The 15,075-nt window shown below is 42.5% G+C and overlaps 1 protein-coding gene across 2 annotated transcripts in view; it reads right to left on the bottom strand.

Annotated features, from left to right (window-relative positions):
* Positions 1-7,941: 7,941 nt before the first annotated feature.
* The window catches only part of pyroxd2 (pyridine nucleotide-disulphide oxidoreductase domain 2), a 34,603-nt gene continuing 27,469 nt past the window's right edge, over positions 7,942-15,075 (bottom strand). The window contains exons 12-16 of one of the 2 annotated variants that reach the window (XM_055929547.1): positions 10,998-11,151; positions 10,715-10,869; positions 10,314-10,420; positions 9,291-9,411; positions 7,942-8,808 (exon numbers count right to left, since the gene is read on the bottom strand). In XM_055929547.1, coding sequence (XP_055785522.1) covers positions 8,738-8,808; positions 9,291-9,411; positions 10,314-10,420; positions 10,715-10,869; positions 10,998-11,151 — 608 coding nt within the window. In that variant the 3' untranslated portion in view covers positions 7,942-8,737. The remainder of the gene's footprint in view (positions 8,809-9,290; positions 9,412-10,313; positions 10,421-10,714; positions 10,870-10,997; positions 11,152-15,075) is intronic. The other variant, XM_055929557.1, reaches the window with a different exon arrangement.

The following is a 15,075-nucleotide window of genomic DNA, read 5'->3' as shown; positions in this document are numbered from 1 at the left end:
ATTCTTCATTGCTCAACCTGCCTTTCTCTCACCGAACACTTCTGATTTCAAGCACCATGGGTACCCCTACAGTTAACACACACAGCTTTTTCCACCGACAATACACATTCCTTTGTTTCATGCCCTCCTGCACACTTCTCACATCTAGGAATCTCCCTTCTACACACTGATACGACATGACCAAATGCTTGGCACCTAAAACACCTAATTGGTTCGGAACAAAAGTCACCGATCGAAGTGCGTGGTGCACTCTGGATGGAAAACACACACAAAAATCAGCACGAGTCCACTTCGAGGTACTTTCACCAATTCAACAGTCTCTTACCTCTTCTCCACCCAGCCGGACACCACATATGGATCAGTCAGAAGGCAACGATCCATTCTTTCCAAAAATCTCACTCCCACTGGGCCAGAATCATCCTTGTCATCATCGGGACTAGGCCCGAACTCGGCGTTCTACACCGCACCTGCCACTGCAGGTAATTCATCCTCACTCTTGTCAGGTTGTCAGGTTCATCCTCACTCTTGTCAGGCACTCTTGTCAATTTCTGAGATACCGGAGTAGTCGGGGCTTCCTAGGCTTCGGCATATTGTCGTTGGTGGTACCACACAATGCCAACTAGTGTTGGGTTGTTCGCAAATGAACGGCTCTTTTTGAATTGATCTTTTTGGTGAACGTCGGGAAGCGAATTGGAGAAAAGAGATGTTCATTTCGCTCCCTGATTTGCATACTGGTACTACTGCTTTTGAGCTGCAGATAAGTTACAAAATAATTCTCTAAAGAGGGTGAATCCTCAGATACAATAAATAGTGGGGAGAGAGAGTCAATCTGATCCACGTAAATATTTTCTGTGTGTTTTTGCAGGCCATGTTTTTGCAGGCCATATAATAATGTAATGAAACAGGCAGGGAGCAGGTCTCGAACCCTCGACCTTCGAGCCCGAGGTCCGGCGCGCTATCGACTGTGCAGCAAAAGCATGCTCAAGCGGCAGAGTCGATTTCCGCGCTAATAAATCCAGGGTCTTTACAATAATTTGGACAGGTAGAAATGTATTTGAATGTGCATTTCCCAATCTGACATAATGGTAGCCTACCTCTTGGGCTTTGAGATTTGCAATATTCTTCATGGTTTCTAGGTCGGTTTTTAAGCATGTTTATTGTTTACAGAAGTTTTTCACATAGAAATAGAATCTAGAAGCAGGAAGAGTACCTTCAATCTGTGCTATAATTTTTTTGTTTGTTAACTCAACTGACATTAGGCTAGCCTGGGTACCAGTAGCCTGGGTACCAGTAACCTGGGTACCAGTAGCCTGGATACCAGTAGCCTGGATACCAGTAGCCTCGATACCAAACACCAGTCTCAACGTCAACACTGAAGAGGCAACTCCTGGATGCTGGCCTTCTAGGCAGAGTTGCAAAGAAAAAGCCACATCTCAGACTGGACAATAAAAAGAAAAGATTAAGTTGGGAAACAGAGAGTTTGACGAGGTGAAGAAATACTCCATTGACCAAGGCATCTTTAGGGGATTCAAATACCCAAACGAGCTCAGGATTCTTCACCAAGGATCCCTGCGACACTTCAAAACTCCTGAAGAGGCAAAACGTTTTTTGAAGGACAATCCTGGTCCCTGAGAAATGGACCAATGACTAAAAGCGATTACTGTTATTACTAAAGAAGGTAAGACAACATATAGCCGCCATCCAAAGACCCACCCGCCCCGCTAAATGCCATTATAGCTGTATAATTTATATTTATTTTCTTTTAGCTGAGAGGGATAGGCTCTGTAGCCTAACCTAGGCCTACTAACGTTTCAGCCTACTTTTAAATCCCTTTTTTTATTATTATTATTATTATTTGTAGTTATCATTTTCACATAGGCCTCCACCATTTATAGGCTGTCGATTACGACACACTTACCGACCTAACGAGAAGCTCAATATGTCAATGTTATGCCTATGGCCTTATCCTTTTGATATTACGTTTTAATAAAAACGAAAAATCCCTCTTAAGGACTTGCCCCAAAATGTCTGTTTTATTTGGTCCAAACGATTAGCCTTATGTCCTTTGGGGGAGGAATATGTAGGCTGGGCTATTGATTTTATGTTCTCCCTCTTTTTTAATGTGGTCTGGACGCGGGCTGTGTTATCACTTACTCAATGCGGGGCAGAGAGGATGAGGTATTTCTTTGGTGGGGAGGGGGAGACTTTGTGCGTTGCTAACTTTTCCCGGTTTTTAGTTATTTTCGGAACACAGAATTGAGACTGAGCGTGGGGATAATAAATCCAACGGGATATGTCGAGTTGTTTGGGAACTCGGCTGGGGTGTTCAGAGATTGTTATTTTATGTACACCATTTATTTTTATTTTATGTGTTTGCAGCTGTAACTATTATCCACCTTTACCTAGAGATGACTTGCACTATAGTTCGATTACTGTTTGATGACGATGACTAGTACCTTAAATCTATTGACATGGAACTGCTATGGTCTAGGTCACAGGTGTCAAACTCATTCCACGGGGGGCCGAGTGTCTGCGGGTTTTCGCTCCTCCCTTATACTTGATTGATGAATTAACATCACTAATTAGTTAGGAACTCCCCACACCTGGTTGTCTAGGGCTTTATTGAAAGGAAAAACCAAAAACCTGCAGACACTAGGCCCTCCGTGGAATGAGTTTGACACCCCTGGTCTAGGTCATGCAATAAAACGGAAAAAGATACTATGTGCTCTAAAAAATGAAAAAGCAGACATTGCGCTATTACAAGAGACACCTCTGTGAGCCCAACATGCCAAACTCCGCAGAGCTTGGGTGGGACAGGTGTATTTCTCATCTTTCAAATCAAACAGTAGAGGTACAGCCATACTTATCCATAAGAATGTTCCATTCATAATTGACAAAAACATATCTGATCCGGAGGGGAGATTTATTTTGATAACTGGATCACTGTATGGGCAACCAATTACTATCTTAAACATATATGCCCCTAACACAGATACTCCTGCTTTCATGTCAAAAATGATAACCCTGTTCAATGAGCATTGTGTTTCTTTTGGAGTGCTGGCTGGAGATTTTAATTGTACCCTTAACCCAACCCTAGACAAAGCATCTCAAGTCCCCTCCACAAATCCTAGATCTGCAAAGATGTTGAACTCTCTTACTAAAGAGAAGAGACTGATAGATATCTGGAGAGAGACTTATAGCTCATCTATGGACTGGACTATACATACTACTCTAATGTCCATAACACCTACTCCCGTATAGATTACCTTTTTATCCCAAAGATTTTCATAAATTCAGCCACGTGTACAATCGGACCCATAGCACTTTCAGAACACGCCTTTGTCCAACTCTGCTTTGACCTTTGCAAAAACATTCCGAGGTCAAAGAGCTGGAAATTCAACACCTCCATGTTATCAAACGAAGCGTTCCATACATTGGTAACTACATGGATAGACAACTACACACAAGACAACAAAGATTCTCCTGTTTCTCTGGCCACAATGTGGGACGCTGCCAAAGCCACACTAAGAGGTCATCTAATTGCATATGCTTCCTCTAAAAAAAAAGCAATGGAAGCACACAGGCTAGATCTTGAGAGGGAGCTGGAACGCTGTGAAAAAGTACATAAACAATCCCCAGACAGCACCTCCTGGAGTCAATTTAAAGCAGCCAAAGCCAAACTGAACTTGGACTATACTCGGGAGATTAAAAAAAAAGTTTTCTTTATTAAACAGAAATACCATGAGTATAGCAATAGGCCTAGTAGATTGCTTGCTTACCAATTAAAAAAGAGCAGTCAGAGCGTACAATCATGGCTATCCGAACAGCAGAGGACGAGGTCACATATGACCCAAATAAGATAAATGTAACTTTTCATGATTTTTACTGCAAGCTATATACTTCTGAGAGAAAACATACGGAGGCAGAACTCCACTCCTTCCTAGAGGGAATCTCGCTACCTAAACTATCAGAGACCGACCAAGAAGATCTCAACTCCCCCTTCACTCCTGAGGAGATCCTGGAGGCAATCACCTCCATGCCACGTAATAAGTCCCCAGGCCCAGATGGATTCCCCAGAGAGTGCTACAAAGCGTTTTGTCTCCAGCTTAGCCCTATTTTCATGCCAATGCTGGATGATTTTTGCAAAAACTGAGTTCTCCCAGACTATCCACACAGCTCGCATTACAGTGTTGCTCAAAATAGACAAGGACCCTCTATCCTGCTCGTCCTTCCAACCCATAAGCTGGTTGGATTTCAACTACAAAATAATTACCAAATTGCTCGCCAAAAGACTAAACATTCTTCTTCACAAAATAATAAAAGCGGACCAAACTGGATTTATTAGAGACAAGTACTCTTCTGATAACATTCGCCGTCTTTTTGATATTATTGATCAAGTAAACGCACAGAAGACCCCTGTCCTGCTGGCTTCACTGGATGCTGAGAAGGCGTTCGACAGGATGGAGTGGAGCTTTCTGTTCTCAGTCTTAGACAAGTTCAATATGGGCCCAAACTTTCTTAAATTAATTAAGTCCCTATACTCTCATCCAAATGCCATGGTGACTACTAGCGGACTGAACTCTGACAGATTCCCTTTGGGACGGTGCACAAGACAAGAATGCTCGCTGTCCCCCCTGCTCTACTTGTTGGGTGCGGAGCCTCTGGCAGAGTTGATAAGGAGCAATCCAAGTATTATGGGTGTTCCTGCAGGCGGCCTGCAGCACAAGATTTTGCTCTACACGGATGATGTCTTGCTCTACATATCCACCCTGAGAAATCCCTCCCATTTTAGACACAATTGCTCAGTATGGCAAGTTTTCAGGATATAAGATACATTTTAACAAATCCACTGTTTGCCCTCTCAATCTTACACTCACCAGCTCTATGAAGACACTCTGTCCGTTCCAATGGAAGACACAGGGGTTTCAATAACTTGGGATCTTCATAACACCAGATCTGAATAGCCTTTTGAAGGAAAATTATCTTCCACTCATGGATCGAATCAAGAACGATCTCCAAACCTGGATCTCCCTCCCAATTAGCTTAGTCGGAAGAATTCATGTCATCCGTATGAACATCCTCCCTAGATTGAACTATTTATTTCAGATGCTCCCATGCTATCTCCCAGTTTCCTTTTTCAAAACAACTAACCAAAGCATCACCAAATTTATATGGGCAGTAAAAAACCTAGGATCAAGTTCTCCACTCTAACGAAACCTGAATTTAAGGGTGGTCCTTCAATTGTACTACTGGTCTGCCCAAATCCGCAACATGCGAACATGGATCACAAACAGACAAGACTCAACGTGGATTCAGATAGAAGCCCAATCCTGTGGTTTATTGCCCCTAAACTCAATTATATTCATTAATAACTTTAGTGAAGTGGGCAACATAGCCAAAACCTTTATGATTTACAGCACCCTACTAGTGTGGAGGGCCTGTAAGAAATACCTGGGCATTTTCTCCCAAATATGTTCTCACTGGCCTATAGTATGCAACCCAGACTTGCCAAAAGCCCTGAGTGATGCCAACTTTAATCTAATCTTTGGCATACTTTAGGGATCAGGACCTTTTCAGACCTATTTCATCAGAAAACCACTGCACTGAAATCGTTTCAAGAGCTCTGCAGTGAATTCAATGTGCCAAGATCCATTTATTTTTTTATATATCTTCAAATTAGACATGTCATTTACTTCCAAGAGGAAGCGGGGTTTGCGACAGGGTATACTGCTCCTCTACTAATGTAAAAATGAAATTAACCTAATTACACATTTTTGTACAAATTTCATTACACTCCAATGAGACTCCATAGAATGAAAACAGATATTTCTCCTGACTGTAAAAGATGTACCTCTGAAAGTGGAACCTATATGCATGTATTTTGTAGCTGTAGAGAGATTGCCAGATTTTGGCAATCTATACATACTGCTGCACAGAAAATACTAGATGACCCCGTGTTTCTATCTTCTTAATGCCCAGCAGTACTTTGTTCTTGAACCTGACAGAGGAAATGTGTTTATGACTATCACATACTTTGCTAAGAAATGTATTCTTCTATTGTGGGCTTCTAATACTTCTCCTACATTTAAAATGTGGATTGACCAGATTGTTGACTTTTTCTCTCACTCCGCAAGAGACTGCCTATATTTCAAATAGGACAGAGTGAATGGGGTGATTAGGGAAATGAGCAGATACATGTTGTGTAAGGTGCTGTAAAAACTAATTATTTGCTCGTCGTCTCAGCTAAGGCTGGAAATAGCTAATAAGAACCTTGATAGTGCTGCTGCAAGTTTATTTTTATATATATATATATTTTTTATATAATAATTTATGTTTTTTTGTGTGTGTTTTTTTTTAAAGTCTGTCACATCTGTGAATGTGGAATGTGTTTTGTTGGTTGATTGAAAAACAAGAAAACTTAATAAAACTTTTAAAATGAAAAAAAGATGGGAAACAGAACACACTGGACAGAGGAACTTTGCCTAGAGGCCGGCATCCCAGAGTCGCCTCTTCGCTGTTGATGTTGAGACTGGTGTTTTGCGGGTACTATTTAATGAAGCTGCCAGTTGAGAACTTGTGAGGCGTCTGTTTCTCAAACTCGAAACTCTAATGTAGTTGTCCTCTTGCTCAGTTGTGCACTGGGGCCTCCCACTCTTTCTATTCTGGTTAGAGACAGTTTGCGATGTTCTGTGAAGGGAGTAGTACACAGCATTGTACGGGATCTTCAGTTTATTAGCAATTTCTTGCATGGAATAGCCTTCATTTCTCAGAACAAGAATAGACTGACAAGTTTCAGAAGAAAGGTCTTTGTTTCTGGCCATTTTGAGGGTGTAATCGAACCCACAAATGCTGATGCTCCAGATACTCAACTAGTCTAAAGGCCAGTTTTATTGCTTTTTTAATCAGGACAACAGTTTTCAGCTGTTTGCAAATGGGTTTTCTAATGATCAATTAGCCTTTTAAAATGATAAACTTGGATTAGCTAACACAACGTGCCATTGGAACACAGGAGTGATGGTTGCTGATAATGGGCCTCTGTACGCCTATGTAGATATTCCATAAAAAAATCTGCCATTTCCAGTTACAATAGTCATTTACAACATTAACAATGTCTACACTGTATTTCTGATCAATTTGATGTTATTTTAATGGACAAAAAATGTGCTTTCCTTTCAAAAACAATGACATTTTTAACTGACCCCAACTTTTGAACGGTGGTGTATGTACATTTTTACTCTATTTATTCCTAATTTCTTTCTAAGTTTTCTTGAAAGAACAATCAGAGATTATAGATTGTAGTTTCCCAGTAGTCATTACCAGTTGGAGGGGGCGTTCAAGGGGATTTTTCCCAGTCCTGTGCAGGTATTTACAAATTGACAAAATGTTATGAACGCAGCATAATTCTTCATTTACTATTTAGCCTATGCTACTACCAACCCCTTACAGTTACACCCTCATTTACATGGACTGTTGGGGGATTCCCAAACCGAGCTTAATGCCTGAAAAGCAGCCTTAAACTCAAGATGTTGAAGAATTGCTCTTGTAGGCTCAACATAAAGCAACTATAGCCATATGTTAATGTAAATGCATTCAATTACCATAATTATTAAGTGCTTGGTGATCCATAACACACATAGGCCTGCTGTAATAACCTATAGACGGGTGTTTAGAAACAACATTGAGTGACAGATTCCTCACAGATGTCGTATGAAATGACTATGTAATTCTATGGATTCCTACTTGTTGCATGATATATCATCATTAAATAGATAGGATGGAAACAATTCTGTCGATCTGAAAACACGGTTTTAATTTGGACCAGAAAATTCAATTGAGACAGAATGACACAGGCAGAGAGACAAAGAGATAGCTGCACATCTGCATGCCATTTCAGCTAGATTAATTTGGTGCAAAGTTCATAAAATGTTTAAACAATAGAAATAGATTTTAAGATTCCTCTGGTAAGTTTTATTCACAAAACACACATATACATTTCAATGTTTAACACAATCAAAACAGTAATTGATGTCATACTATTACTTCTGTTTGTTTACCTCTTTGATATGTTGTTTTTTTGTTGCAGAAGATGAATTGTGTGTCACGTAGAGCAGTTTAAACCAATTCCAGTACCCCCAATTGTAGCCCTGGATAAAGCACCCTTATCAATTTGTCATCTTATCAGCAAGCCCTCTGAGTTGATCAGGTGTGTTTCTCAGAGGCTACAACAAAAATGTGTGCTGTTGGGGGTACAGGAGGACCGGAGTTGGGAAACACTGATGTGGAGTGCACATTCTTTTCTGCAATTAGGCTGAGAGCTTTTGAGTTTGAGCTTTTGTTAAGTCATTCATGTTCTATTCCAGAATTCAACTCCTTATAGTGTTCTATTCTACAAGTCTAGTATGCTTAAGGTTTGAATTAGCTTCCCTTTGGGATGTCATCAGTTGAATGTTCAATAAAAGACGTGTCATGGTGTCACAGTAACATACAAGTGGATGGAGATCTGTACTTCTTCATTGAGAGTTGAGGTCTGTGAATCTGAGATCGTTCCTCTAGAAACAGAGCGTTCATTTTAGCTAACCAAGGGCACATTGGAAATCATTTCATTATTCCTAAAGTTAAAAACTGCCCAAACGGTGCACAGGGCTATGAAGCACCTACAACTGGGAGGCCAGTGTTAAGGTATTGGCATGGACGTCCAAATCTCCCGCCCTTCATCCCGTCAGAGCGGGTTAAGGTTTCAGCCACGTTTCAGGTCGGCCATGGCAGCCAGAGCAGCATTCCACCCTGGAGACCCCATCACTCCACCACCTTAGGAGAAACACACACACTAATACATTGGCATTTTAGTCATTTAGCAGACGCTCTTATCCAGAGCGACTTACAGTAGAGTGCATTTTCTTTTTTTTTTGTACTGGTCCACATGCAAGAGTGAATGCACACGCACACACACACAGATATAGGATCTTAATTTAATCACTGTTTGTTTGCTGAGAATTTGCAAACTTGTACTGTATTTGAGTTTTAAAAAGGCTTCCAAAGTTTTTAATTTCCATTTTGACATTTCAGCCATGATTTGCCCAACAAAAAATGTATCAACCCCTACAAAAATATCCATGAATTATAATCCACATAATAATTCACAGTTCCTGTTGCTGCAGGATTATTTTCCCACTGTAGCAAACTGGCTCAAATGAAGATCCTACATCGGTACACACACACACACACACAATGATGACTAGGAGCTGGCATCGGATAGAATTCCAATAAGCCATTTACGACCAATCACAAACCTGGATGGGAGCCACTGCCACAAAGATAAAGCCCTTTGATTGGTGAACGGTAGTCTGAAAGGGAGGGTAGAGGTCGAGCGAGGTAGAGCTGATCCAATGACATTGCTCCGTGGAAGATATTCTGTGAAGGATAAAATACCACACTACATAAATCTAAGTCCAATTTGCCCTCTTCTCCCTGAAGTGCGCTCTCGTTCAATTCCCCGCAATGATCTAAAAGCTTTGGATTGGTGTGAGCATGGGATAGGGGGAGTTTCCACCCTCTTAGCCATCAAAGTAGAATAGTAAGGGTAAGGTTTAGGGCATAACTTTGCTAACCCCACTTCTCATTTAGGCATGACTAAGAAGACAGGGGCTTTGACTCACTCATCATGTCTCTATGGTCATTCGAGAGAATGGGATGAACAGGACTGAGTGAAATAAGGAGAAATGGAATTGAGTCCGTGAATGAGTAGATGAGAACATAGTCAAGCTGGTAATACTCTTGGGACTTACTAACTGCACTAGTCTTAGACTTAAGTCTTTAAACTGCACTTTCAGAGTCCATTTATCGGCTTTGTGAAAGCAGCAGTGTAAAAGTGCACAGTAGTTTAAGCATGCAAAATGAGCCATGAACCAGAAACACTTACACAAATACCGCAGACCTAAGTGGTTGAACTACTTTGAATATCAGATATGAACTTTGATTCTGACAGACAGTATTATGGTAACTGTTGGCGTAACCATAAACCGTTCAATGCCGTTTGTTAGCACACATACACACTCTCTCTGACGAAAGGAAAGCAGGAAGAAGAGAGACGCTCCTATATAAATCACTTCCTGGTTCAGAGCCTGTGGTTTGGTGGTGTGCAAATCAGAACTTTGAATAAATACATGCTACTTTCCAGTGGAACACTATCTAATCTACTACTAGCTATTAGAAAATTGATTGAAATATTGAAATGTACGTACATTGTGGCTGTGAACCGTCACACACACACTGCACACACAGACATTTTCACACACACAAGCACACACACATACCCCTCCAGTTAGGCCAAATATCCTCTCCAGGTCGGGGGGAGTCAGGACATCTTTGCCAACAATGGAGGATTTGAACCCAGGGGCATACTGCTCAATCCAGCTAAATACTACACAGATACACAGGTACACGGAGACCTAGTCAGTTTCATATAAGTTCAATAATGCCTGTGATGAGCAGTAGAATGTTATACAAAATCTTCTGAGGATGACAACTTTCTGCATGGGTGACAATATTTCTGTTACTAGCATCAGTGACAACTGCTCTAAGAGTGTTTCCACGTGTGTGTGTGTGTGTGTGTGTGCGTGCGTGCGTGCGTGCGTGCGTGCGTGCGTGCGTGCGTGCGTGCGTGCGTGCGTGCGTGCGTGCGTGCGTGCGTGCGTGCGTGCGTGCGCGTTCTAACCTGAGTCTGCAAAGGCCTCTCTGTCCTGGTCTGTCCACGCTCTCCCTCCCAACAGACTATATGGCGTAAACTGGGTGAACAGTAACACCACATGACTACCAGGGGGAGCCAGAGTTGGGTCCAACACCGATGGAATGGTCATCTCGATCATGGGCCTGTAGGGGAGAGAAAAGGAAGAATGTGAGTGTGTGTGTGTGTGTGTGTGGTATGTGAACCTGTATGCACTTGTGTGGGTCCCTGGATGTGTGTGTGTCCGTACGTGCGTGTCTGTGAATGTGTTTACCTGGACGAGGGCCGTCCCTCCATGCAGTTTTCGTAGGCTGTCTGTAACACCTCCACACTCTCACAGTTGAGGTGGATAGAACACTGGTGGTGTGGGCCAGGCTTGCCGTCTGGTGTGGGGGCCGCTAAAAAGTTAGGAAGCTTATCCACTGCCACTGTTAGGAAGAATGGGTCCAAATTATTTGTAATTATGTTCCTGCCCCCCAACCATCCAATCCAGAAAAAAACGGCCCACGGCTGAATTTAGTTGATGATCCCTTATCTAGAGGAAGTTGAGGCGGATTGCATGAATTCTCTGATTGCGCCATCTGGATTATTGGATGTGTCCTAAGGAATCCTAGAAAACATTAGATTTTCACGCATGCTGCGACTTTGTATGTCTAGCAGTGAATCCATCACCCCGTTTTTCCTGAGTAGACAATCCATGTTGGAATCATAGATTTTTACCTTGGCTGTGAGTGCCTTGTTCTCTCCTTGGAGAGTGGGAATTTCACTCTGGCTAAACTCCAAACTCCCCCTCAGCCCTGCTACCTCCTCACACAACTTTTCCAGTGTTGCATGTATTCCAGCCAGAGCACTAGCCTCTACTTCAACAGTAAGTAAATTGTCCGTGTCTGTAGATTAATCTGTTTTTCTTTCTTTTGTCGGGTTAGAATTCTTTTGCGAGGTAGTCGGATCTTTCCATGATGGAGTATGTTGTTCCTCCATAGTGTAAAGCTGTTGGTATTCGTCAATTTCCCTCAGGATCTCCTTAGTATCCAGGTTGGCTCTTTACTGCAACCAGTTGTTTTTCAAACGTTTTCCAACAATGCGTCTTTTCCACGACGACCGCTGTCTGTAGTACAGCCACCTAGCACTGTTGTTTGGTTAGCGGTGGTTCCTAGTTGTTTAAAGCTAAACATGTTGCGGAATCCACGCGGTTTTGTTTTAATCAAAAATAACAAACGGGGTGTTTTCCAGCATACAGTGTTCAGATGCGCACTCTGATGACGTGTGATGACAATGAGGCGCATGTTGATTTTGTTCACCCACACCAGATGCGATCAGGACACTCAGGTTAAAAAAAATCTAAATTAGCTCTGAACCAACTACACTGCTCAAAAAAATAAAGGGAACACTTAAATAACACAATCTAACTCCAAGTCAATCACACTTCTGTGAAATCAAACTGTCCACTTAGGAAGCAACACTGATTGACAATAAATTTCACATGCTGTTGTGCAAATGGAATAGACAAAAGGTGGAAATTATAGGCAATTAGCAAGACACCCCCCAAAACAGGAGTGATTCTGCAGATGGTGACCACAGACCACTTCTCAGTTCCTATGCTTCCTGGCTGATGTTTTGGTCACTTTTGAATGCTGGCGGTGCTCTCACTCTAGTGGTAGCATGAGACGGAGTCTACAACCCACACAAGTGGCTCAGGTAGTGCAGTTCATCCAGGATGGCACATCAATGCGAGCTGTGGCAAAAAGGTTTGCTGTGTCTGTCAGCGTGGAGGCGCTACCAGGAGACAGGCCAGTACACCAGGAGACGTGGAGGAGGCCGTAGGAGGGCAACAACCCAGCAGCAGGACCGCTACCTCCGCCTTTGTGCAAGGAGGTGCACTACCAGCGCCCTGCAAAATGACCTCCAGCAGGCCACAAATGTGCATGCGTCTGCTCAAACGGTCAGAAACAGACTCCATGAGGGTGGTATGAGGACCCGACATCCACAGGTGGGGGTTGTGCTTACAGCCCAACACTGTGCAGGACGTTTGGCATTTGCCAGAGAACACCAAGATTGGCAAATTCGCCACTGGTGCCCTGTGCTCTTCACAGATGAAAGCAGGTTCACACTGAGCACATGAGCACATGTGACAGACGTGACAGAGTCTGGAGACGCCGTGGAGAACGTTCTGCTGCCTGCAACATCCTCCAGCATGACCGGTTTGGCGATGGGTCAGTCATGGTGTGGGGTGGCATTTCTTTATGGGGCCGCACAGCCCTCCATGTGCTCGCCAGAGGTAGCCTGACTGCCATTGGGTACCGAGATGAGATCCTCAGACCCCTTGTGAGACCATATGCTGACACATGCACATTTGTGGCCTGCTGGAGGTCATTTTGCAGGGCTCTGGCAGTGCACCTCCTTGCACTAAGGTGGAAGTACCGGTCCTGCTGCTGGGTTGTTGCCCTCCTACAGCCTCCTCCACGTCTCCTGATGTACTGGCCTGTCTCCTGGTAGGGCCTCCATGCTCTGGACACTACGCTGACAGACACAGCAAACCTTTTTGCCACAGCTCGCATTGATGTGCCATCCTGGATGAACTGCACTACCTGAGCCACTTGTGTGGGTTGTAGACTCCGTCTCATGCTACCACTAGAGTGAGAGCACCGCCAGCATTCAAAAGTGACCAAAACATCAGCCAGGAAGCATAGGAACTGAGAAGTGGTCTGTGGTCACCACCTGCAGAATCACTCCTGTTTTGGGGGGTGTCTTGCTAATTGCCTATAATTTCCACCTTTTGTCTATTCCATTTGCACAACAGCATGTGAAATTTATTGTCAATCAGTGTTGCTTCCTAAGTGGACAGTTTGATTTCACAGAAGTGTGATTGACTTGGAGTTACATTGTGTTGTTTAAGTGTTCCCTTTATTTTTTTGAGCAGTGTATATTAATTTGGGGACAGGTCGAAACATTCATGGCAATTTAGCTAGCTACCTTGCTGTTGCTAGCTAATTTGTCCTGGGATATAAACATCGGGTTGTTATTTTACCTGAAATGCACAAGGTCCTCTACTCTGACAATTAATCCAGAAGAAGAGACTTGCTTGGGCCAAGAAACACGAGCAATGGACATTAGACAAGTGGAAATCTGTCCTTTGGTCTGATGAGTCCAAATTTGAGATTTTTGGTTCCAACCTCCGTGTCTTTGTGAGGCACAGAGTAGGTGAACGGATGATCTTCACATGTGTGGTTCCCACTGTGAAGCATGGAGGAGGAGGTGTGATGGTGCTTTGCTGGTGACACTGTCTGTGATTTATTTAGAATTCAAGGCACACTTAACCAGCATGGCTACCACAGCATTCTGCAGTGATAGGCCATCCCATCTGGTTTGCGCTTTGTGGGACTATCATTATTTTTCAACTGGACAATGACCCAAAACACACCTCCAGGCTGTGTAATGGCTATCTGACCAAGGAGAGTGATGGAGTGCTGCATCAGATGACCTGGCCTTCACAATCACCCGACCTTAACCCAATTGAGATGGTTTGGGATGTGTTGGACTAAAGAGTGGAGGAAAAGCAGCCAAAAAGTGCTCAGCATATGTGACAACTCCTTCAAGACTATTGTAAAAGCATTCCCCATGAAGCTGGTTGAGAAAATGCCAAGAGTGTGCAAAGCTGTCATCTAGGCAAAGGGTGGCTACTTTGAAGAATCTAAAAGAGAAAATATATTTGATTTGTTTAACACTTTTTTGGTTACTACATGATTACATATGTATAATTTCATAGTTTTGATGTGTTTACTATTATTCTAAAATGTAGAACATTTTAAAAATAAAGAAAAACGCCTGAATGAGTAGGCGTGTCCAAACTTTTGACAGGTACTGCGTGTGCGTGTGTGTATATATATATATAAAGTATACAGTTCCAGTTGTACCAAGGATAATTTAGCTATTTGATTTTGAATTTTAAGGCCCCTAAAGGTATAAAAAAAAATTGGGGAATGAAACATGGAATTTTGCATTACTGCTATTAGCCAATAGAAACACATTGAATAACAGATTCACTACATGGAACAAAAGATAGTCCCCCAAAAAATCTAAAGGAAGTTTGTTCTGAAGTGTCTGTCCTATATCTGAGAGATCTAAGAAAGAGCAGGAAACTATTTTTATTTTATTTTTTAAATGTAGAGTGTTGGTCCCATGTTTCATGAGCTGAAGTAAAAGATCCCCAAAAATGTCCATATTCACAAAAAGCTTTTTTCTCTCAAATTCTGTGCAGAAATTTGTTTACATCCCTAAAAGGTGGGCATTTATACTTTGTTAAGATAATCCATCCACCTGACAGGTGTGGCATATCATGAAGCGGATTGAAC

This window comes from Salvelinus fontinalis, chromosome 1, assembly GCF_029448725.1.
Source record: "Salvelinus fontinalis isolate EN_2023a chromosome 1, ASM2944872v1, whole genome shotgun sequence".
In the NCBI taxonomy this organism is placed as follows: domain Eukaryota; kingdom Metazoa; phylum Chordata; class Actinopteri; order Salmoniformes; family Salmonidae; genus Salvelinus; species Salvelinus fontinalis.
This window is presented reverse-complemented; position numbering and strand designations above follow the sequence as displayed.